Genomic DNA, 23645 nt, shown 5'->3' with positions numbered 1-23645 from the left:
ATTTGCTAGTGAAGACTAATTAAAAAAGGTAAGTTTCTTTGACTTAGCAAAACTGAGTTACTATTACTTAAATTTTTTTGTGTAATCGGTTTCACCAATTTTTTTGAGTTCAATTAACTTGTCGGGTTTTACAGTGTTGGGAGATATGATGTATGTGAAAACAATATACTTAAAACTTCTCGTAAACTCTCAATCATTTATCTCTTGGGTGCATAGGGATATGAAACAACTAGGGAGTAGCTAAACAGAGAAGCCAAAGCAACTGATGAGACATAAAATCCACTATTATTATTACAACTGTCACAAGGGTAACACATTCTGGTGTAATGGCCGTTTATGTCCTTTGGCAGTTTGAAGGGAATAATTGGAACCATGCAGCGGGAGTGATTGTGAGTAAATGTAGCGTTGTGATTGTAAAAGACGGTGCTTTGTTTCACTGTGAGAATGAGATCCACATATTACTACCTTCTTCGCGTAGACTTTCAGGTGCTCATTATGCAGGCATGTACGTTTACCTATCTCAGGTTAAACAATCTCATGTGGCTCACACACACACACACATACAGACTCTCATTCACATACACACACACACACACACACACACACACACACACACATAAACACACACACATCTCTCTCTGTCACTCTCTCACATACAGACACACACACACACACACAAACACATACACACACACACACACACACACACACACAAACTCACCCCCCTCACACACACACTTAATTGAACCCATCAGCACTTCCTCCTCAGCCCCTGTTAATGTCAGAGCATATTTCCTCCCCGCTCTCAGCCGTCCTGGAAGGAGATGCAGGAGTCGTCTCCCTGGACACAGCTCATGTTTCACCTCCATGGCCAGCCACTTCACAATCAATAAAGCCCACGCTGACTTATACCGACCTGAAAGCTCACATCGATCCTGTCACCGAGAATACCGCTAATTCCCGACCTCCGCCAGGGACACACTCACACAGAGGGTGTCTTGGCTTGGGGGGGGGCTGTTTGATACATCTGAAAATGATTTTTACCGTTGGTGTGAAGGCCCCTGAGCAGCGTCCAAGTGTGTAAAATGACCCAGCCTCAAATGTATTTCTCAAATTCCCAAATCCTCTCATTCACCTTATGATGTTGACTTTTGAAGCCCTCTTTATCAAGTCTATAGTGAAAGAGTGGAACATGGCAATTTACTGCAGACCAGACCAGGTTCAACTCAGATCCACAGCCTGCTGCAATAACACTTTTCTGCTCTGTACACAGTATATGTAATGCACTGAACTGCATGAAATGGTTTTTCTTGGGGGACCAAACCAATCCTGTCAGCCAACGGTAGGTATATGATATCCCTGGTCCAAATTCACTAACATCACAGGCCTCCACGCCAATGACGCCATACTTTTTTCTCCAATACGTGCAAGGATGACAGAGTGTACATGGGGAAAGGGCAGGTAAACCAAAACCCTGTGGCTCTGAGACTCAAGTTCTCAACAACACCTGAACCTTAGGAGAAATGTGCAAGCAATCTGCAGAGTAGTAGAGACAAGACTGGATCAGGTGTCTGATTCAGACCCGATTAATCAAACAAATAAGAGATTAAAGAGAATCTGTAGGAGTTCTACAGCAAGCTGTGGGTGAGGGTGATTGCCACTAAATGTACGTCTGTGATCTTTAAAAACGGAAACTTGTGAGCAAGTGGTTTTACTATGCATCCCGTGTCATTTCTTTTTGATGTTGTGACCACTGAGAGGTGACTGGTGGGCCGTGGGCATGACGCGTGGTAATGAGTGTGTGGTCAGGCTCGCTTAATCACCAACGCGGGAGATTCTCGGCCGCCAAACCGTCTCATCTGGTTTGCATTTCCAGCGCAGACGGACGGGGTGTAAACCAGCACTACGACCAACCACCGTCATCAGACCAGGTGCTCTCAAGCGCCCAAACCATACTCCCGGACTCTGTTTATCTCTGTTGATCAGAGAAGTCAGATGCTCACAGAAGTTATTGAGAATGTTATGCAGCTTTGCTATGAAGTAGAGGTACTAATAAAACCTAGTTTTTGAAGACCCCATACAATATCTTATTCTAACTGTGCAAGGAACTTATATGCTTGCATTTGCTGGGTTGTGGTACAGGCCTGTTCTGTTACACATTATAGATCCAGAGAGTCAGACCAAGCCTTAACCTCTGAGTGCTGTGTTACTGTAATTGAGTAGCTGTTTAATTGCTGGTCCATGGATTAAGCCTAGTCCTAGACTAAAAGCTGTCTCTCAGTGGAAATTCTCTTTTAGGGCACGGATAGGTTTAATCCATGTATGGAGAAACTGCCCCAAAGTCTACTCCAAAGTGATCTTTTGGTCAAAACTTTTGGTTTACAATGAAGAAAAACAACATTTGATTTAATTAAGATAACCATACAATCTGGTCTTCCATAAAGACCAGGCCTAAGTCTGAGAGAGACAGAGGGAGAGAGAGAGAGAGAGAGAGAGAGAGATAGACAGACAGACAGGGAGAGACGGAGACAGACACAGAGAGAGAGACAGAGAGAAATACTGAGGGAAGTTACACACATTCTTCCTTCTTGTTCTCACTTTCTTTTCAGGGCTTCCTCTTTCTCTTGTGCTTGTGTACCTTTCAAATGCACACACAGTGTCCAGACAAAAGGGCACTTGACCTTTGACCCTCCGTACAAAAAAACACCATAATCTGATGGTAGAGCCCTCTCTCCAGTTATTGTCCTCTTCAAATTGTGACTGAATGCTGGTCTAGCACATGAGGGGAAATCCCAGGCACCAGGCCATTCTGTCCCTGTCCCAGTGTGTGTGTGTGTGTGTGTTTGTGTGTGTGTGTTTGTGTCGGGATCTTAGAAAACTTAAGAGCCCACCCAGAAATGGTTACCCTGAACGTCTGCTGACCTCACAATCACCTCTGCTTGTCCTCACAAACACAGGAGAAACTCTCTCTCACACACATACACACACCACACCACTAACACATTACAATGGTACAGACTCTTACATTATTGCTGCAAAATATACAGTACAATATGTTGCATTAAGGGCATTTAATGCCAGAAAATTTTATATTTATGATTTCTTTGAGAATCTCATGAAAATCTCTCAAGATGTCAGATGTCAGGCCAACAATCTTCTTTCTTTTGCTAGGCTTTGAATTTTCCTCAGTGATTATTCAACAGAAATTAAAAATAAAAAAAACAAAGGCCATTATTGTTTTTTTAGTCAGCTTTGGTGACTTAGTATACACACTGGATAATATGTGAAAAGTGTACAATCCAAATCTTTCTCAACTGTCTATTCCAATGACATTTTTACATTTGCTACTTTATGCACAGTCCTAAAGCAATGGGAAATGATAACCATTACTCTACAGATGGCTATAAGCATCACTTATATCTAAAATATGCAACTCTAAATCCTCCACAATCCTGAGAGCATTCTGTGGATATATTGCACAATAATGACTGAGGTGTCCCTTTAAACAGTTTCTTGGCCACAGCTGATACCAAATATATTGTTGCAATAAAGGAAAGCATTTAAACATTTATGCCATTTTCCTCTAGTCCAAGAATGTAAACATTTTGGGAAAACATTTGAAGTTGAAAAACAGAATGTGAATGTGGGCTATGATGGGATAGTGAACAGATTAACAGACATACTGATGAGGTTTCACTGTGCATGCAATGGACAGACTGCTGAATATGTATATTTCTCCCAGTCTTTACATTTATTGATAATATTTTATTGTTTTTCTGCAAAAGCAAGAGACGTTAAAAGTCAAGCTTGGGTGTTGGGTGTGTGCCATGAGGTAGAACAGTTTGACCAGCATCATGTGTGAGTAACATAAAAAAAAATATCTCTGTGTTAGAGAACATTTTGGTTGTAAAAATGATTACAATGAGAATGGGTATAATTTACCATAAATATAACATAAATTATCAAAAACAAAGTCTGATTATAATGTACAACTATTTACAAATGTAACCAAAAGCATGTCATTGACCTGTGTGGCTGCTTTGGATGTAATGGTTTGCAGTCATTTGCGCCCACTTCATTATCTCCTTCCCCTTCCTCATTGACATTTGACTGACATTTGGAGAGTAACATAAGAAGACGTGGCAATGACATACAAGATACCCAACCTGTACTATTCAGAGATTAAGATGGGAGGTGCTGTGACAGCACTACAGTAACATATGTATGGAAATGGAGAATGGCTTCATGTTGCCCTGATGCATCTGCAATCTCCAGCTGCACTCCCATTATATGTACAGTAGCACAACCACGGGAGCTACAATGACCTCCCTTATTCAAGTGTTCCTATAGCTTTGTCTTTATGGCAAGCATAGAGCAGAGGTGACTGATTTGACTCAAACACCCTAAATGCACACTAACTGACAAATGACTGCATACCTGTCTTATACTGCAAGTCACTTTGGATCAAAGCTTCTGCCAAAGGCATAAATGCATTGCAAGTCAATCTGTCTCATTTTCTTTCTCTCTTTCTTTCTCTCACACTCTCTCTTCCTCGCATCATCATTTTTTTTTCTCACTCCAAATGTCAAATGAATAAGCATGTTTATTTCTGTTTTGTTTTCCTCTTCTCTCTCTCTTCCTCGAATCATTCTCTTTCTTCTTCTCTGAGCGATGAATCCTTTCCTCCCAGCTCCTGTCTCACCCCGTGATTTGACCCGTCTCCTCGGCGTGGCTACCTGCAGCCGCAGGCCTCCACCACCATGTCCTCGTACTGCTTGTAGACGACGTTGTTGCCGGCGTCGATGTAGAGGATGCTGATGGGGCTGAGCTTGGAGGGGACGCAGCAGCTGGGCGGCATGGTGCCCGGCCGCATGGAGTTCATCAGCGTCTGGATGATGGCGTGGTTGGTGGGCTCCAGGTGCGAGCGCAGTGGGAAGTCGCACACGCCCTCGCAGTGGTGCGCCTCGTAGTCCAGCGGCGCGATGATCCAGTCGTCCCAGCCCAGCTCGCGGAAGTTCACGTGCAGCGGGCGCTTGCTGCAGCGGGAGCGCCGGCCGTGGCGCTTGCCGTGGCGGGCGCCGCCACCGCCGCCGGACGCGGAGAGCGCCGCGCGTCGACTGCGGCCGGTCCTCAGCTGCTGCTGATGCTGCTGATGCTGCTGCTGCTGTTGTTGGTGATGCTGGGAGTTGTTCTCCTTGGCCACGTTCTTCTTCTCCCACGCCACATGCCCTCTGATCTTGTCCCGCTTCTCATAGAAGAGGCTCTGCCGCTTCTTGGACCGAGTGAAGACCACCAGGATGGCCTTCTTCAGGTGCGGGCGGTTGTTTCTGCGGAAACCCAGCTGCTGCAGGTCCACCTCCCTCTCAGGGTTGTCCACCATGGCCCGGAGCTCCAGGCAGAAGTGGCGGCCCTGGAGGTGTCTCTGCCAGTCCTGGAAGATCTCCCATATGTCCAGGACCTCCCAGTGGGGCTTCAAAGAGTCCCCCAGGTCCAGGGTTTTGGAGTCCAGCACGTGGTGCGACTGACAGGACAAAATCTGGACTTCTACCGCGCCCATCTCGGACGCCCGGAGGATCCCGGAAACCTTTGTGTATATCCGTAGCTCGGCACCCAGTAGCTCCACTTTATCAGAGAGGGTCGAGATGTCAAATAGATATTTTTGTCTCTGGAGGGGAGAGGTCAGCAGGTCATCTGTGAAAGGAAGTATAGTATTTGCTTATTGCTTTCATAGATAGATGAAAGTTTTGTCTTTTTCAGAAATTTCCAAAAAATTCTTTCTTTAGTAAAATTCTTCTGAAGAACATGTTGTAGGCTATCAAAAAGGTGAGCTAACTAAACTCTTTCATATGAACTATATATACAGTATAATATATAATGCTATAGGCTACATAAATGAATAGACAGACAGACAGCCTGATAGACAGACAGATAGATAGATAGATAGATAGATAGATAGATAGATTGCCCACCTTGCCCAATGTCCACAAAACTTGTAATAGTGTTCGCAGCCTTAGATGCTCGAAAAAGACTTGCATTCAGCCCCAACTTCTCTGCTGCTGAGAAGGTTTTGTAGATGGAGAGCATGTATTCATGCGGTTGCACGGAGTCTTTCGATCCTCGGCCTCGCTGAGAACTTTTACCATTAGGTGATGATAATGGTGACGATACGTAGATATCCTTCATCTTTTTTGCTGTTTTTTGGTCGTCAAGGATCTTCCCAGCTTTGCTGATTGGAGCCGATGGTAAGAATACAGACATAGCTTGAAAACACGTTAAGTCCATGAAATAGGTAAAAACTACCAAGACAATTTTGAAACGATTTACACTCATGCTGGATGCGTCCTTGAAAAAAAGTATTGAAAAGAAAAACTAAGAAGTAGTTCGACCTAATAGAGGACGAATGAACTGCTGAAGGTGCAGGGAAGTTATGCACGTCAAGTGAAGTATTCTTGCATGGCATGCAGACCACCGCGCCAACTTTAACCCGCCCTCCTCAATACAGCCTCCGACTTGTCAAGACAACAAACAAAAAAGCATTGATTGACTCTTGACACTAGCCTAATTTACCCTTCACTAGTTACTGTCATGCCAAAGACTTTTTCGAAGACCAAATCAGGTGAAAACTCTATAGTCCACCTACAAAAGACATTTAAGTCTTATACAATTATAGCATTGAAGTGCAATTTCAAATATTAGGCTACACAAAATACAAATAGGCTAAACATCAGTGTACCAGACTGGAATATTCATTTTAAGATTAAATAGGCCTAATTAACACAGTGCTTTACAATTAGTGTATCTGTCAGTTTGGTCAACAACGGATAGGCTATCGGCGGTAGCCTATTTAGATGTTCATTATTTCACCTAGAGCCCCGTCTAGTTCTATCCCTGCATGTTACATCCAAAATTGTGCCTACTTTCTTAATGATCCAATGGGTGCGTGTCATTTCTGAATTATATGGAACCATTTTCCCGACGTGTGATTTTTTTTGACACGCTTTCTTTGAGACTACAATAGTGAACTGTTTCAACTGATGTGCAATAGTAGGCAATGGCATTGTAAGGACTCACGCTAGCCTGATGATCCCTGCGAGTTGGAGGTATTACTCTGCCCTCTTCCGGAGGACACTTAAGTTGCACCATGCTTCCACTTGTACATTGTGACCCACCGTCATGGCAAGTTATCATCAAAATATTGTTGCCTGTCTTTATTTATACCGTAGAAAGGCATTTGTGTATCTATCCATAATCATTAGGGCTTGCCTTCAGATAGGTCTGTTATTTATTACTATTTGGTTATGTGAACTTGCAATGTGAACTTTAGGCCTAGCAGTAATTATTAAATCATAGTCAACTGTTGGCTGAAGTGAAAATCTATGTGGCAAAAATCTAAAGAGGTGGCAGCCTTTTATTTGACTAAGTTGCCTTGGTCTTATGATATTCAAGCAATTTAAACATCTCTTCTAGTTTAACACCAAGAATCAATCATTCATGCCTTCTGTGTTGACAGGATTCTTAAGGCAGAAAGAAAAGTTTCTCTGTTTCACTGACACTTGACTTAATTCACTTATCTAAGATTATTTCAATAAATCAGTATCGTCACAGATTTATGCCAGAGAAGCAAATTTATTTATTGAATTAAAATACATAGACAGCCTCATCCCCTAAAAGTGCATCATTGTTGAGTTGAGACCATTGTGATATAGGTTATTTAACTGTGCAAGTTGTGCAGAAATCTGTAAACACCCAAAGTAGTTTCCCAAGGAATAGTTAATATGGCCAAAATAATAAGTAACATTCATTTCCCATTTAACAAACATTTTTCTTCAATAGAGTATTTAAATATATTTAAAAATTTGCACATCACATTTGTACCATACAATAAATTATCCTTCATGCTTTGATCCCTATAAAAGTACATTTCAAGAGCAAATTTCAAAGAGGTAGAAATCTCTCATCACTTTCACCAGCAGAGAACAAAAAAAGCGTTAAATGGTTACTGGTTATGCTGTTACGTGTTTTTTCTTTCTTTTTTCTAAAAGAATTTGGGATATTTTTTTAGCCCAAATATACATTTCCATAACAACACTTGATTTGGGCTTTGATCGATATCCAAGATGGCTGCCGTGCTCTCCACCGCTGCCTCAGAGGACTGTCAGGGTGAGGAGCAGGCTGAAGAGGAGGAGGAGAAGCAGGGAGCCGGGGGACCGAGCGCCCGCTGCGTCCAGGACGCTGGGGTAATCACTGTCGTCTGTGGTGGACTCATCTGTGGTGTACTCAATAGTGGTGATCTCGGGTGTGGTGGTGGTGGTGGGGGCTGGGGGGGCCGTGGGCTTTATTTCGGTTGGGGGTACGGGGGAGTCGGGCGGAGCGGTGCCGTTGATGGTGGTGACATCTGTGACCAAGGTAGCGTTGGTGGAGGGGCTGGATGTGGTGGTAGGCACTGCTTTGACCGTGAAGGACCGGGAGGAGGCACGGAACTTGTTCAGAATGAAAGCCAAAGTCAGATTTTCACCTGTGGAGAGAGAGAGGTGTTCAATGTTATTATTCTCCCAAATTGTGCATATTGGCTTGCACCAATGCAGTCAACCCAGTCAAAAATAGAATAGAATAGATAGAATAGAATGCCTTTTATTGTCACTTTACACATGTACAATGAGATTAAGAGCAACTCCTGCCAACATGAACATAAGATAAATAAAATAAATATAACAACATGAAATAAAATAAGTAGTGCAAGGGGGTCGGGGGTGGGGGGTGGGGGTAAGGTGCACAGTTCTGAGAGGCTATATACGTATACTGTGAAGTCAGTGCATGTGTGAGTTTTTTAAAAAGAGCTACCCAATAGAAGAGAAAGACACAGCAAAGTTGACTAAGAGGGGCATTTCAGAATGAGTGGGTGAGTATTATTGATAGTAATTCATTTGTTATTATGACCGCCGCTAGCGAAGCTAGCGAAGCGGTCATATAGGGATTGTCAAAGTTTTTTTTTTTTTTTTTTTTTTTTTTTCCCCCGTCATCTACTTCCTGAAATTTTGGTCAACGATACCCGGGGCACCGAAACACCGGGGCACATGAAATTTGGTGGGTATGTAGCCCCACTAGACTTTTACGGAAAAATTTCGTTTGGTCCCCGGGGGCCACTCCCCCTCCGCGCTGGGCCCCCCGAAACCCAAAAAATGCAGTTTTTCCTCAATAACTACCTGAACCGTGGCACCGAGGATGAAGAAATTTTTATGGTATGTTGGTCTCAAGGGCCCACATCAACTTAGCCCATAATCACTCATTTGTGATTTGCACCCCCCGGTAAAAAATGAAAATGCAATATCATTCTGCTTTAATCGCCCCTCTCTTCAGTAAAGACGTTCAGAACTGCACCAAATTTTATGTGTATGATTAACCTGACATTCTCTGGGGGTATGCCAAGTTTCGTAGAATTTCATCCATGGGGGGGTCTAAAAAATTAAGTTATGTGTACATTTAGTGACTCTACACTCATTGGCCTGTAGATGGTGGTGCACACATATACACATGCACACACACACACAGGCACCCACATACTATCGGTATTAGAACAGCCGATACATCATTACAAATTCAGTAGGATTAAAAGAAAGCCAAAATAAATATTCATCATCATCATCATCATGGCTGCATTTCCAGTTATGGCGATAAGTAGTCGTTTGTCCACTAGATGGCGCATCGTTGCAGTGAGACGTAATTTTGTTGGAAGTTAATCTAAAGTGGGTTGGAAAGACACTACGCTTCCTACAAGGACAAGACTGTAGGCTACAGTAGTTTACCGCAGAGAACGTCTAAGGGTAGGATGATTTCTGCATGACATGTAATTCCCATTTCCTCTTGAAGCCGAAATAAATCTGAGAATGTTTATCGGACATGCTTGTTTTTTACTGCAGGTAGGCTACGTTAATCCTATCAATAGCAGAACGTAGGTAAAATAATGTTACCGTTAGCATGGTTGAGTGATGGAGGCCAATTTGATTATTGATGTATTTGTAGAAAACCATAAATGCGTTTATAAGCTACCAAGCAAATCGATAACAGCACTAATTGTATCTTTCGACTGTCATCTCATTTGCTTATGACCACCTAGGCTACTAACAGGAGCTAAGTGAGTTAGCCACAACACGTTCGCTACGTGATGGTTTTTTAATGGAAAATATATAGGCTACCTGAAAGATAACCTGTCTATGATCCCGTGATGATCTACATCTCCATTTAAACCAGATGTTTTAGAGCGCACGTTGATATGTATTCAGGGCAGGGCTGTACCTACACATATTTGTTGCACGTGCTACAAAAATCATTCTTTGCGATGAATGATTTAGTACCAACGTTACAAGGGTCAGATACAGTTTTGCCTATGGCTATTCCGTGAGACTGAGGCGCTTTTTGTTTGTTCGAAGTGCGTGTTTAGGGTGTGAGAGGGGAGTCGATGTGCTTTGATTCCAGCTTGGTAGTTGTAGTCTATGCGATTAAAAAACACGTGTGTGTGAAGTATCCAAACAATGATAACGCTTTCATTATGGCTGCTTTAGCCACAGACCTTGAGCTACTGTACAGTGGGTTGGGTTCCGTTTAGAAGTGTCCACTTCATTCGCCCTTTCCGTGATTCACAGCTACGTGAAATGTATTACTACTGATATGCAAAACTATTAACTTTTCGCCAAGAGGTGGCAGCTTGATACTGTAAGGTGTAAGCCATTGGTTCCAACGGAGATTTTATTTGGGTCGCCAGCATAGCCTAGCGACAATTTGTGTTGTGTAATAGGCCTAGCATAGGGCCTACCTTATATAGCTTATAGTTTGTTAACAGTCACGGTTTTGTCATAACTCCCTCTATGCATTTTTGCATTTAGAATAGCTCTAAAACCGGGGGGCGAACACGTCGCAGGGGGGGGCGCCAGTGCGTAGATATCTCAATCGCAAAATTAAACAATATTTCTATCGGGCGCCTACCATGGACTAGGCTGGGTGAAAATCAAAAGATTGCGTCAAAAGATTGAACTTAACCATTGACCTCATGGTTGCAAAATGCAAGGGAACATGAATCAGCATATTATTTGCACAAACAATAACGGAGAGTAGCTCTTCAACTTTGCCCGTTAAAATGTGTATGAACAGTCTCGCAACGCATTTCATGAAGGCCCTTTGGACATGTCAGTTATTTGCACCACTGGGAAAAACGGCATTTTGTTTTAGACTACTGGTATTTAATTTGTGCATTGACAATAAAGCTGAATATCATTTGAACTAGATGACTAAACTTATGCATATGTAGAAGAAGAAACATTCACAAAAATCCATGACATGACCTCTCTTCTTGATAGCTGTTGAAAACTGCATGGAACTGACAGGGATTGTTTTGTTTAATAATAAATAAATACATACATTATGCTGCTACCTTCTGCTTTTCCCAAATACAATGTAGCCTACAGGTGTACCTTTCATCAGTCCAGTTGCAATGGATGGACTGTGATGAACTGCCCTACTTGTGATTGTTTAGAGATTTTAAAGGTTTTATAACAATGTTACAGATTTTTTTGGCCCAGAAACAAATCTATTCACCTTTGCAGCGCCAGTAGGCTACTTTGTGTGCGGAATGTGTGCAAACACACATTCCAAACAAGCATACACAAAAGTTTCAAGAGTGGGGGATGGAGTAGAAGATGGAGACAAATTCATTAATATGATTTCTTTTCGCGGAATGGATGTGCAGGACTGAGCAGCGGTCATATTTTGTACCGCTATGCGGTACATCTAGTTATTATAATATTTTCCATACAGGTTGTTGGTTACCCACAAGTTTTCCAGGAAAAATCTCAGGGATGCCTGTAAACTTACCTGGGTCAGAGATGCTCAGGTCAGTGTAGTTGGCCCAGCATCCCTTGAACCGAATAGTTATGTTTCCATAGAGACCGTCGACCAGGCTACCACTGGAGTCCTTCAGCACAGCTGTCACAGTCAGAATGGTGACCCCAACCGCTACACAGCTCCCCTAAAGCCAAAAGCCAGAGTGTTGTTTTCAGATATGTACAGTATGTAGTTCCAAGGGTGCTAGTAGCATCTTGATTATTATGACCGCCGCTAGCGAAGCTAGCGAAGCGGTCATATAGGGATTGTCAAAGTTTTTTTTTTTTTTTTTTTTTTTTTTTCCCGTCATCTACTTCCTGAATTTTTGGTCAACGATACCCGGGACACCGAACCACCGGGGCACATGAAATTTGGTGGGTATGTAGCCCCACTAGACTTTTATGGAAAAATTTCGTTTCGTCCCCGGGGTCCACTCCCCCCCCGTGCTGGGCCCCCCGAACCGCAAAAAAAGCAGTTTTTCCTAAATAACTACCTGAACCGTGGCACCGAGGATGAAGAATCTTTTATGGTATGTTGGTCTCAAGGGCCCACATCAATCTGGCCCATAATCACTCATTTGTGATTTGCACCCCCCCGGTAAAAAATGAAAATGCAATATTATTCTGCTTTAATCGTCCCTATCTTCAGTTATGATGTTCAGAACTGCACCAAATTTTATGTGTATGATTGACCTGGCATTCTCTGGGGGTATGCCAAGTTTCGTAGAATTTCATCCATGGGGGGGTCTTTAAAAAAATAGATTATGTGTACATTTAGTGACTGTACATTCATTGGCCTGTAGATGGCGGTGCACACATATACACATGCACACACACACAGGCACCCACATACTATCGGTATTAGAACGGCCGATACATAATTACAAATTCAGTAGGATTAAAAGAAAGCCAAAATAAATATTCATCATCATCATCATGGCTGCATTTCCAGTATTGGCGATAAGTAGTCGTTTGTCCACTAGATGGCGCATCGTTGCAGTGAGACGTAATTTTGTTGGAAGTTAAACGTGGGTTGGAATAACAATGGCCGCTTCCTACAAGGACTATAGTTTACCGCAGAGAACGTCTAATAAGGATAGGATGATGTTCACATGAAATGTAATTCCCATTTCTTCTTGAAGCCGAAATAAATCTGAGGATGTTTATCGGACATGCTTGGTTTTTACTGCAGGTACGTTAATCTTATAATATCAATAAGGACCTAGGCAATGTTACCGTTAGCGTTGGTTGAGTGATGGAGGCCAATTTGATTGATTGATTTTTTTTTTTTCCGTCATCTACTTCCTGAAATTTTGGTCAACGATACCCGGGGCACCGAAACACCGGGGCACATGAAATTTGGTGGGTATGTAGCCCCACTAGACTTTTACGGAAAAATTTCGTTTGGTCCCCGGGGGCCACTCCCCCTCCGCGCTGGGCCCCCCGAAACCCAAAAAATGCAGTTTTTCCTTAATAACTACCTGAACCGTGGCACCGAGGATGAAGACATTTTTATGGTATGTTGGTCTCAAGGGCCCACATCAACCTAGCCCATAATCACTCATTTGTGATTTGCACCCCCCCGGTAAAAAATGAAAATGCAATATCATTCTGCTTTAATCGCCCCTCTCTTCAGTAAAGATGTTCAGAACTGCACCAAATTTTATGTGTATGATTAACCTGACATTCTCTGGGGGTATGCCAAGTTTCGTAGAATTTCATCCATGGGGGGGGGGTCTAAAAAATTAAGTTATGTGTATATTTAGTGACTGTACACTCATTGGCCTGTAGATAGTGGTGTACACATATACACACGCACACACACACACAGGCACGTATTCCATCAGTATCGGCAATTAGAACGGCCGATACATAATTACACATTCAGTAGGATTAAAGGAAAACCACATATTCATCATAATAATAATTTGGATGCATTTCCAGTATTGGCGTCACATAGTCGTTTGTCCACTAGATGGCGCATCGTTACAGTGAGACTAATTTTGTTGGAAGTTAATCTAAAGTGGGTTGAAAAGACACTACGCTTCCTACAAGGACAAGACTGTACAGTAGTTTGCCGCAGAGAACGTCTAAGGGTAGGATGATTTCTGCATGACATGTAATTCCCATTTCCTCTTGAAGCCGAAATAAATCTGAGAATGTTTATCGGACACGCTTGTTTTTTACTGCAGGTAGGCTACGCTAATCCTATCAATAGCAGAACGTAAAATAATGTTACAGTTAGCATGGTTGAGTGATGGAGGCCAATTTCATTATTGATGTATTTGTAGAAAACCATAAATGCGTTTATAGGCTACCAAGCAAATTGATAAAAGCACTAATTGTATCTTTCGACTGTCATCTCATTTGCTTATGACCATAACCTACTAGCAGGAGCTAAGTGAGTTAGCCACAACACGTTCGCTACGTGATGGTTTTTTAATGGAAAATATATAGGCTACCTGAAAGATAACCTGTCTATGATGCATCCTAAACACCGGGCTGCGACATTTAGCTGCTCAAAGTCTCAAAAAGCATCTGAGTCAACGCTCATTCCCAAACACCCATATAGGCTACAATCCTCTATTTTCAAAGGTGATTCAAGTAAGGAAGAGCATGGCTCAAAGTAAAGTAACTGAAACTACATAAATTCGTCAAAGTGAATAATTTGTGTCAACTCGCCGCAATGTAGATTTATTAACGCACCCGTGATGATCTACATCTCCATTTAAACCAGATGTTTTAGAGCGCACGTTGAGATGTATTCAGAACAGGGCTGTACTTACACATATTTGTTGCACGTGCTACAAAAATCATTCTTTGCGATGGATGATTTAGTACCAACGTTACACCGGTCAGATACAGTTTGCCTATGGCTATTCCGTGAGACTGAGGCGCTTTTTGTTTGTTCGAAGTGCGTGTTTAGGGTGTGAGAGGGGAGTCGATGTGCTTTGATTCCAGCTTGGTAGTTGTAGTCTATGCGATTAAAAAACACGTGTGTGTGAAGTATCCAAACAATGATAACGCTTTCATTATGGCTGCTTAACCACAGACCTTGAGCTACTGTACAGTGGGTTGGGTTCCATTTACAAGTGTCCACTTCATTCGCCCTTTCCGTGATCTACGTGAAATGTATATGCAAAACTATTAACTTTTCGCCAAGAGGTGGCAGCTTGATAATGTAAGGTGTAAGCCATTGTTTCCAAAGGAGATTTTATTTGGGTCGCCAGCATAGCCTAGTGACAAGTGTTGTGTAATAGGCCTAGCATAGGGCCTACCTTATATAGCTTAAAGTTTGTTAACAGTCACGGTTTTGTCATAACTCCCTCTATGCATTTTTGCATTTAGAATAGCTCTGAAACCGGGGGGCGAACACGTCGCAGGGGGGCGCCAGTGCGTGGATATCTCAATCGCAAAATTAAACAATATTTCTATCGGGCGCCTATCATGGACTAGGCTGGGTGAAAATCAAAAGATTGAACTAAACCATGGACCTCATAGTTGCAAAATGCAAGGAAACATGAATCAGCATATTATTTGCACAAACAATAACGGACAGTAGCTCTTCAACTTTGCCCGTTAAAATGTGTGAACAGTCTCGCAACGCATTTCATGAAGGCCCTTTTGGACATGTCAGTTATTTGCACCACTAGTAAAACAGCATTTCGTTTCAGACTACTGTTACTTAATTTGTGCGTTAACAATAACGTTTCAGATTACTGTTACTTAATTTGTGCATTGACAATAAAGTATTACATGAACTAAAGATGACTAAAATCTTATGTAGAAGAAGAAACATTCACAAAAAAATCCATCCATCCAAAAATGACCTTTGTTTTTGATAGCTGTTGAAAACGGCATGGAACTGACAGAGATGTTTTTGTAAATAAATAAATAAATAAACAAATAAATAAATAAATAACATTATGCTGATACCTTTTGCTTTTCCCAAATACAATGTAGCCTACAGGTGTAAGTGACCTTTCATCAATCCAGTTGCAATGGATGAACTGTGATGAACTGCCCTACTTGTGATTGTTTAGAGATTTTAAAGGTTTTATAACAATGCTACATCTTCTTTGGCTATTCTACAATCTATTCACCTTTTCAGCACCAGTAGGCTACTTTCTGTGCAGCCGCACACACACTCAGGCATGCCAAACAAGCATACACAAAAGTTTCAAGAGTGGGGGATGGAGTAAAATATGGAGACAAATTGAAGTGTGCTTTATTTTCGCGGAACGGATGTACAGGACTGAGCGGCGGTCATATTTTGTACCGCTATGCGGTACATCTAGTTCTATTTCATATGATCGATACAGTCCTGATATTCTACAACAGATATAATGGTTGCAAATTAAGTAAAAACTAAAACTAAGAAATTAAAAACCAAACCAAACTGAAAGACTAAATAAGAATACAATGTCATGAGCATATCAAAACTTTAGATCTACTGTGGTAGTGAAGGTTATGTATTGCTGATGCATTATCAGGTGTTAAAAACATGTTACTTACTGTAGTAGTGTTAAACTTAGTGTTGAGTTAAGTGTGTTACTCCATTATTGTTATTTAATGTTGTTAATGTTATTAATGTTGTAAATGTTGTAGTAACAGTTTAATAAGTGTTAGCGTACTACTGAGTGTTCAATATGTTCTTGTTTAAATGTGTATCATCCCACCTCCTTGTCCACAGCCATGAGGCTGGGCTGTTGGCTGAGGAGCCCCGGGGTGAGTCCAGCCACGGGCTCATTCATCACTATCAGGGCTGCCATGCTGGTCACTTTCTCTACCACTGGATCCTCACGAGTCACCTCCTCAGTGGCCACCTGCACAGAGAGTCGCGACACACTTATTAGACACTGGCGGAGGTAGAACAGTTTTTAATCCCTTTTGTAATTGGTCATTGAAAGCTATGATTGTCGTAGGGCAGTGTATGCATAGAAAATGGTCTTTTTCGGAGTCAAACGGATTGATCTCTGTGATGTGCTTGCGGTCCCTCACCTCCACCCAGGCGGGGTCGGAGGACGGCGGTGGCGGTGGGATGATGCCCATCGAGCTAACGTTGAAGCCCACAGCCTGGCTGAGGTTTCCTGAGATGGCTGCCTGGCCCAGGTTGTTAGCGATGCCCTGCAGCTCAGTAAAGGCCTCCTTATCTGAGAAGAGACAGAGGATTTTTAGACAAGTCAAGTAATCTTATTTATATTTATATAAAACTGTTTTAAAACCATTTACACCATAGAAAATTAAATGAAATAGCTTCAAACCACTATCTTTGGTAAAAATAACTTTCTGACTTGATTTGAGGAAGAGATAGATCTAAAATTACAGTATGAGATGTAATGACCAGTGATGTAGACTATGGACAGAGTTTATGAGAGAGCTCAGATGGAGCAGTCTGTAGGTATACTGTTGTTTCTGTTGAGACTGGTCAGTGTTGAGTCCTCACCATTGGTGGAGTTGTTGGTCTGCTGGACAGGAGGCTTGCTGATCTCCACCTCGACGCTGAGCCCCGTGGAACGCTTCCTGCGTTTCCCAAGCCCGCCGTCCTCGCGCACGATCTTGGTGATGCGGATCATGCTAGCTGGCACCTTCAGGAACGTGGCCAGGTTGTTGATCAGGTTGGGGCCGAAGAACTCGTCCTCGGTCATGGCAGGCAGGCTGAAAGAGAGGAAGAGTTTCGGAGAGGTGCGGATCTCCACCGGCTTAGTTCCACGCACAGCCACGTAGAGCATCTTGTAGTCCGGGTCGAAGTAGTTGGCCCCATGCGTGGTGGAGTTCAGAGCCGGTAAATACATCCCTTCATAAAAAAACACAACAAACAGCAGAAAGAGGGGTAAGCAGGGATGCCTAGAAGGGAAATTACTTTAAGAAAAAGCCTACTTTCATTTTTGAAATAGCAAAAATAGATAAAATAAAAGATGAAAATAGCTGAATATTCCATTCAACATACATAATAATGAAGAATACTGCACTATGGGAAAATACAGACTTGAGTTAATCAGCTCATGCCTGGCAAGACGAGAAACAGCTAGCAATTGTGGGTCTATATATCAACTTTCTGTTATGTAGCAATCTAATATATCATAATAAATATGTCAACAGTATCCAGCTGAAAGACCCAAAAATCCCTCCCAACAACTAGTGATGCCGGTGCTAATGGTCTGAGGGGAGCTGCTGGATCAGTACCTGGGTATGCGGTCTAAGGGGGAGGCTGGATCAGTATCTGGGTATGTGGTCTAAGGGAGGCGGCTGGATCAGTACCTGGGTATGCGGGCTTCAGGAGCGTGTAGTCTGTGTTCTCGCTGTTCCACTCTGCGTTGGTAGGGGCCACCAGCTTATTGTTGACGTAAACATCCAGACGCTGGGGGTTCTGGTAGTATACGGCCACCCGCACAGCCTACCAAAGAAACACCCAATCATTTTTCATAAGTAACAAGCAGATTACCTTGCAGACTGTGTGTGTGTGTGTGTGTGTGTGTGTACTGTATGTATGTATAAGAGAGGTTGAGAATTATGTTTATCTGTCTATGCTGCCTTTTTCAGCATTTTATTATACAGAATACTGTATATTGTTAGCTTCTATATCAAGTGTGTGTGTGTGTGTGTGTGTGTGTGTGTGTGTGTGTGTGTTTGCGTGTGAATATATGTGTGTGCGGTTATATGTGTGTCTGTATCTTGAATGCATGTGTTTTGTGTGTGTGTGTATGTGTGTCAAAAAGAGTGAGATGAGGCTTTGTCTGTGCGCCTGTGTGCAGATGTGTATGTGCGTATGTATGTATAGTCCTAACCTCTGTGGGCTGGGCGTTGAGCATCATGAGGCGCAACTTCTGGGGGGTGGTGCTGGAGAAGTAGACGTCAAAGGACTTGCCAGTGGCAACCACGCTGTGGAACAGAGAGAGACGCTTCTGACACGTGTAGCCATTGCACCAGCCGTGGTCCTGGGGCCCTGTGGACACACACACACACACACACACAAAACACAAACCTTAGGATGAACATTATTTGGTATTATTATGACCGCCGCTAGCGAAGCTAGCGAAGCGGTCATATAGGGATTGTCAAAGTTTTTTTTTTGTTTTGTTTTTTGTTTGTTTTTTTCCCGTCATCTACTTCCTGAATTTTTGGTCAACGATACCCGGGACACCGAACCACATGAAATTTGGTGGGTATGTAGCCCCACTAGACTTTTACGGAAAAATTTCGTTTGGTCCCCGGGGGCCACTCCCTATCCGTGCTGGGCCCCCCGAAACCCAAAAAATGCAGTTTTTCCTAAATAACTACCTGAACCGTGGCACCGAGGATGAAGACATTTTTATGGTATGTTGGTCTCAAGGGCCCACATCAACCTAGCCCATAATCACTCATTTGTGATTTGCACCCCCCCGGTAAAAAATGAAAATGCAATATCATTCTGCTTTAATCGCCCCTCTCTTCAGTAAAGACGTTCAGAACTGCACAATTTTATGTGTATGATTAACCTGACATTCTCTGGGGGTATGCCAAGTTTCGTAGAATTTCATCCATGGGGGGGTCTAAAAAATTAAGTTATGTGTACATTTAGTGACTGTACACTCATTGGCCTGTAGATGGTGGTGCACACATATACACATGCACACACACACACAGGCACCCACATACTATCGGTATTAGAACGGCCGATACATAATTACAAATTCAGTAGGATTAAAAGAAAGCCAAAATAAATATTCATATTATCATCATGGCTGCATTTCCAGTATTGGCGATAAGTAGTCGTTTGTCCACTAGATGGCGCATCGTTGCAGTGAGACGTAATTTTGTTGGAAGTTAATCTAAAGTGGGTTGGAAAGACACTACACTTCCTACAAGGACAAGACTGTAGGCTACAGTAGTTTACCGCAGAGAACGTCTAGGGTAGGATGATTTCTGCATGACATGTAATTCCCATTTCCTCTTGAAGCCGAAATAAATCTGAGAATGTTTATCGGACATGCTTGTTTTTTACTGCAGGTAGGCTACGTTAATCCTATCAATAGCAGAACGTAGGTAAAATAATGTTACCGTTAGCATGGTTGAGTGATGGAGGCCAATTTGATTATTGATGTATTTGTAGAAAACCATAAATGCGTTTATAGGCTACCAAGCAAATCGATAACATCACTAATTGTATCTTTCGACTGTCATCTCATTTGCTTATGACCATAACCTAGGCTACTAACAGGAGCTAAGTGAGCTAGCCACAACACGTTCGCTATGTGATGGTTTTTTAATGGAAAATATATAGGCTACCTGAAAGATAACCTGTCTATGATGCACCCTAAACACCGGGCTGGGACATTTCTGCTCAAGGTCTCAAAAAGCATCTGAGTCAACGTTCATTCCCAAACACCCATATAGGCTACTTCAATCCTCTATTTTCAAAGGTGATTCAAGTAAGGAAGAGCATGGCTCAAAGTAAAGTAACTGAAACTACATAAATTCGTCAAAGTGAATAATGTGTCAACTCGCCGCAATGTAGATTTATTAACGCACCCGTGATGATCTACATCTCCATTTAAACCAGATGTTTTAGAGCGCACGTTGAGATGTATTCAGGGCAGGGCTGTACATACACATATTTGTTGCACGTGCTACAAAAATCATTATTTGCGATGGATGATTTAGTACCAACGTTACACCGGTCAGATACAGTTTTGCCTATGGCTATTCCGTGAGACTGAGGCGCTTTTTGTTTGTTCGAAGTGCGTGTTTAGGGTGTGAGAGGGGAGTCGATGTGCTTTGATAACAGCTTGGTAGTTGTCTATGCGATTAAAAAACACGTGTGTGTGAAGTATCCAAACAATGATAACGCTTTCATTATGGCTGCTTTAGCCACAGACCTTGAGCTACTGTACAGTGGGTTGGGTTCCATTTAGAAGTGTCCACTTCATTCGCCCTTTCCGTGATTCACAGCTACGTGAAATGTATTACTACTGATATGCAAAACTATTCACTTTTCGCCAAGAGGTGGCAGCTTGATACTGTAAGGTGTAAGCCATTGGTTCCAAAGGAGATTTTATTTGGGTCGCCAGCATAGCCTAGTGACAATTTGTGTTGTGTAATAGGCCTAGCATAGGGCCTACCTTATATAGCTTATAGTTTGTTAACAGTCACGGTTTTGTCATAACTCCCTCTATGCATTTTTGCATTTAGAATAGCTCTAAAACCGGGGGGCGAACACGTCGCAGGGGGGGCGCCAGTGCGTGGATATCTCAATCGCAAAGTTAAACAATATTTCTATCGGGCGCCTACCATGGACTAGGCTGGGTGAAAATCAAAAGATTGCGTCAAAAGATTGAGCTTAACCATGGACCTCATGGTTGCAAAATGCAAGGGAACATGAATCAGCATATTATTTGCACAAACAATAACGGACAGTAGCTCTTCAACTTTGCCCGTTAAAATGTGTATGAACAGTCTCGCAACGCATTTCATGAAGGCCCTTTTGGACATGTCAGTTATTTGCACCACTGGGTAAAACGGCATTTTGTTTTAGACTACTGGTATTTAATTTGTGCATTGACAATAAAGCTGAATATCATTTGAACTAGATGACTAAACTTATGCATATGTAGAAGAAGAAACATTCACAAAAATCCATGACATGACCTCTCTTCTTGATAGCTGTTGAAAACTGCATGGAACTGACAGGGATTGTTTTATTTAATAATAAATAAATAAATACATTATGCTGCTACCTTCTGCTTTTCCCAAATACAATGTAGCCTACAGGTGTACCTTTCATCAGTCCAGTTGCAATGGATGGACTGTGATGAACTGCCCTACTTGTGATTGTTTAGAGATTTTAAAGGTTTTATAACAATGTTACAGATTTTTTGGCCCAGAAACAAATCTATTCACCTTTGCAGCGCCAGTAGGCTATTTTGTGTGCGGAATGTGTGCAAACACACATTCCAAACAAGCATACACACAAAAGTTTCAAGAGTGGGGGATGGAGTAGAAGATGGAGACAAATTCATTAATATGATTTATTTTCGCGGAATGGATGTGCAGGACTGAGCGGCGGTCATATTTTGTACCGCTACGCGGTACATCTAGTTACTCTAATTTCTATAGTTAAAATTACTACACAACAAACAATCGTACCGTTGATCAGGTCGATGTAGCCGTTTCCCAGCACAGCCACAGGAGACAGGCGCCTGGTCTCGGTATCGGCGTCCAGACTCTCGATTGCGAGCATGCGGTAGTTCAGGCCAAAGCACCCGTAGCTCTGCCACAGGGGCACGTAGGTGCAGGAGGAGTCCCTGATCACACCTGACAAACAACCACAGTAGCACATTACCTTCATCTGTCTTCAATAGAGACGGCAGGGGAGATACAATTTGATTATATCTCGTCCCAGTTAAAGACTTCTGTATTTCGATATAGAATTAACACGCAAATTTGATCAATCAATCAACCGACCAACCAATGAACCATTCATTCATTCATTCATTCATTCATTCATTTATCATATGTGTACAGTGCATTAATCTGACTTGACATTGCTTACACACCTTTGTTGGGCGCGATTTGTTTGACAGGTATGCGGCTGCCGTTGAGGTAGGTGAGCATGACTTTTGGGATCCTGTAGTCTCCCAGGCCGTGCCTGGCATCTCCGTCCCACTCAAACTCGGATTGGGGCACCACGGTGCCCACAGCGCCCAGGAAGGTGCCATCCTCGTCCCGCAGAAGTGTCTTCTTCTTGGCGTCACAGTCCATGTCCACACAGTCGGACGGGTTCGCCTTCCTGAGGAAACAGAACCAAGCTGTGTTATAATGGACTCTCACCTTAGCATTTACAATTGTGTTACCCTAGGGTGGCCTTATGGAACCCCACCTCTACTGCAACTTCACAACTTTTCTTGTTCTGAATGTGTGTTTCCTAATTCTGTTTGAGTCATATAAGATACTGGACATCAACATTTCCATAGGTAGGTAGGTGTATATCGATCTACATCCATATATCTCAGGGCCAGAGATGTAAAAGTCCGGCCGTGTATTCATGGGTTTCATCAGGTCCCTTTCCGCAGGTGTATTAATAAAACACCATGCAGTCTACATTGATAATTAAGGTGCTTGATTTTATACACCTGTGGAAAGGGACCTGATGAAACCCATGAATTGGTTCTACCTGTACGCTTAACACAGGTGATTTCACTGAATAGCTGATCTATCTGGCTTTAGAGTTGTGCTAATTAGAATCAGCTGATTAAGCAAATGTTTGGAACAAAAATGTGGCAAGACTTTTACTTTCTGAAGCTGGATTTTCCCACCTCAGGGCTAGGTCACGTGCAGGGTTCGGCACCCTGTTTGATGTCAGGACTCACTTGAAGTCGGGCCGATGAATGAGCAGTTTGCCCTCCTCCCTGCTCTCGACCATGGTGATCCGCTTCACCTGTATGGGGTGCTGGAGGTCTTCGTTATTGGGGTTAGTCATGAACATCACCGCCCTCTCAGTTGAACACACGTTCCTGAAAGCCACAAATGTTGTGTCTGGAGGATACACAGACATACACACACACACAAACACACACACACACAAAATTAATGAAATTGTTTTATAAAAAAACACAGTAAACATACAAACACCATATAGTGCATACACAGACACAACCTTTTTCGATCAAATCCTGTTCTGATTAGTTACCAATCCACCCCTCCCCTAGTCACATATAAATTGTCCCCTTGGAATTACAGGGTTCTATCTACTTTCTGAGTCGTTCTGAAATATTGAGCTTCAAAGTTTTAGGA

At 42.5% G+C, this 23645-nt stretch overlaps 2 protein-coding genes across 2 annotated transcripts in view; both read right to left on the bottom strand.

Moving 5' to 3' along the window:
• Positions 1 to 4732: 4732 nt before the first annotated feature.
• On the bottom strand, positions 4733 to 6330 carry gdf6b (growth differentiation factor 6b). The gene is made up of 2 exons (XM_076301863.1): positions 5970 to 6330; positions 4733 to 5691 (listed from the first exon to the last, which is right to left on the bottom strand). The coding sequence occupies exons 1-2, from the start codon at positions 6328 to 6330 to the stop codon at positions 4733 to 4735; spliced, it is 1320 nt and encodes a 439-aa protein (XP_076157978.1).
• Positions 6331 to 7606: 1276 nt separating this feature from the next.
• Positions 7607 to 23645, bottom strand: part of pkhd1l1.1 (PKHD1 like 1, tandem duplicate 1) — a 64047-nt gene continuing 48008 nt past the window's right edge. Inside the window, exons 67-76 of the mRNA XM_076301727.1 lie at positions 23222 to 23387; positions 22409 to 22641; positions 21999 to 22166; positions 18662 to 18819; positions 18135 to 18270; positions 17320 to 17670; positions 16875 to 17026; positions 16553 to 16699; positions 11866 to 12019; positions 7607 to 8515 (exon numbers count right to left, since the gene is read on the bottom strand). Coding sequence (XP_076157842.1) covers positions 8145 to 8515; positions 11866 to 12019; positions 16553 to 16699; positions 16875 to 17026; positions 17320 to 17670; positions 18135 to 18270; positions 18662 to 18819; positions 21999 to 22166; positions 22409 to 22641; positions 23222 to 23387 — 2036 coding nt within the window. The 3' untranslated portion in view covers positions 7607 to 8144. The remainder of the gene's footprint in view (positions 8516 to 11865; positions 12020 to 16552; positions 16700 to 16874; positions 17027 to 17319; positions 17671 to 18134; positions 18271 to 18661; positions 18820 to 21998; positions 22167 to 22408; positions 22642 to 23221; positions 23388 to 23645) is intronic.

This window comes from Alosa pseudoharengus, unplaced genomic scaffold (genome assembly GCF_046254945.1).
Source record: "Alosa pseudoharengus isolate Yale_2024_CS ecotype anadromous, Long Island Sound unplaced genomic scaffold, YU_APseudo_1.1 YU_APseudo_1.1_scf_23, whole genome shotgun sequence".
Taxonomy (NCBI): Eukaryota; Metazoa; Chordata; class Actinopteri; order Clupeiformes; family Clupeidae; genus Alosa; species Alosa pseudoharengus.
The sequence above is the reverse complement of the archived record's forward strand: the minus strand, read 5'-3'. Positions and strand labels throughout refer to the sequence as shown.

Excerpts from the sequence above, each read along its gene's own strand:
- gdf6b (XM_076301863.1), bottom strand. The coding sequence starts at position 6,330 with ATGAGTGTAAATCGTTTCAAAATTGTCTTGGTAGTTTTTACCTATTTC. Across the intron at positions 5,692-5,969 it reads TTTTGTGGACATTGGGCAAG|ATGACCTGCTGACCTCTCCC; the intron begins GTGGGCAATCTA and ends TTCCTTTCACAG.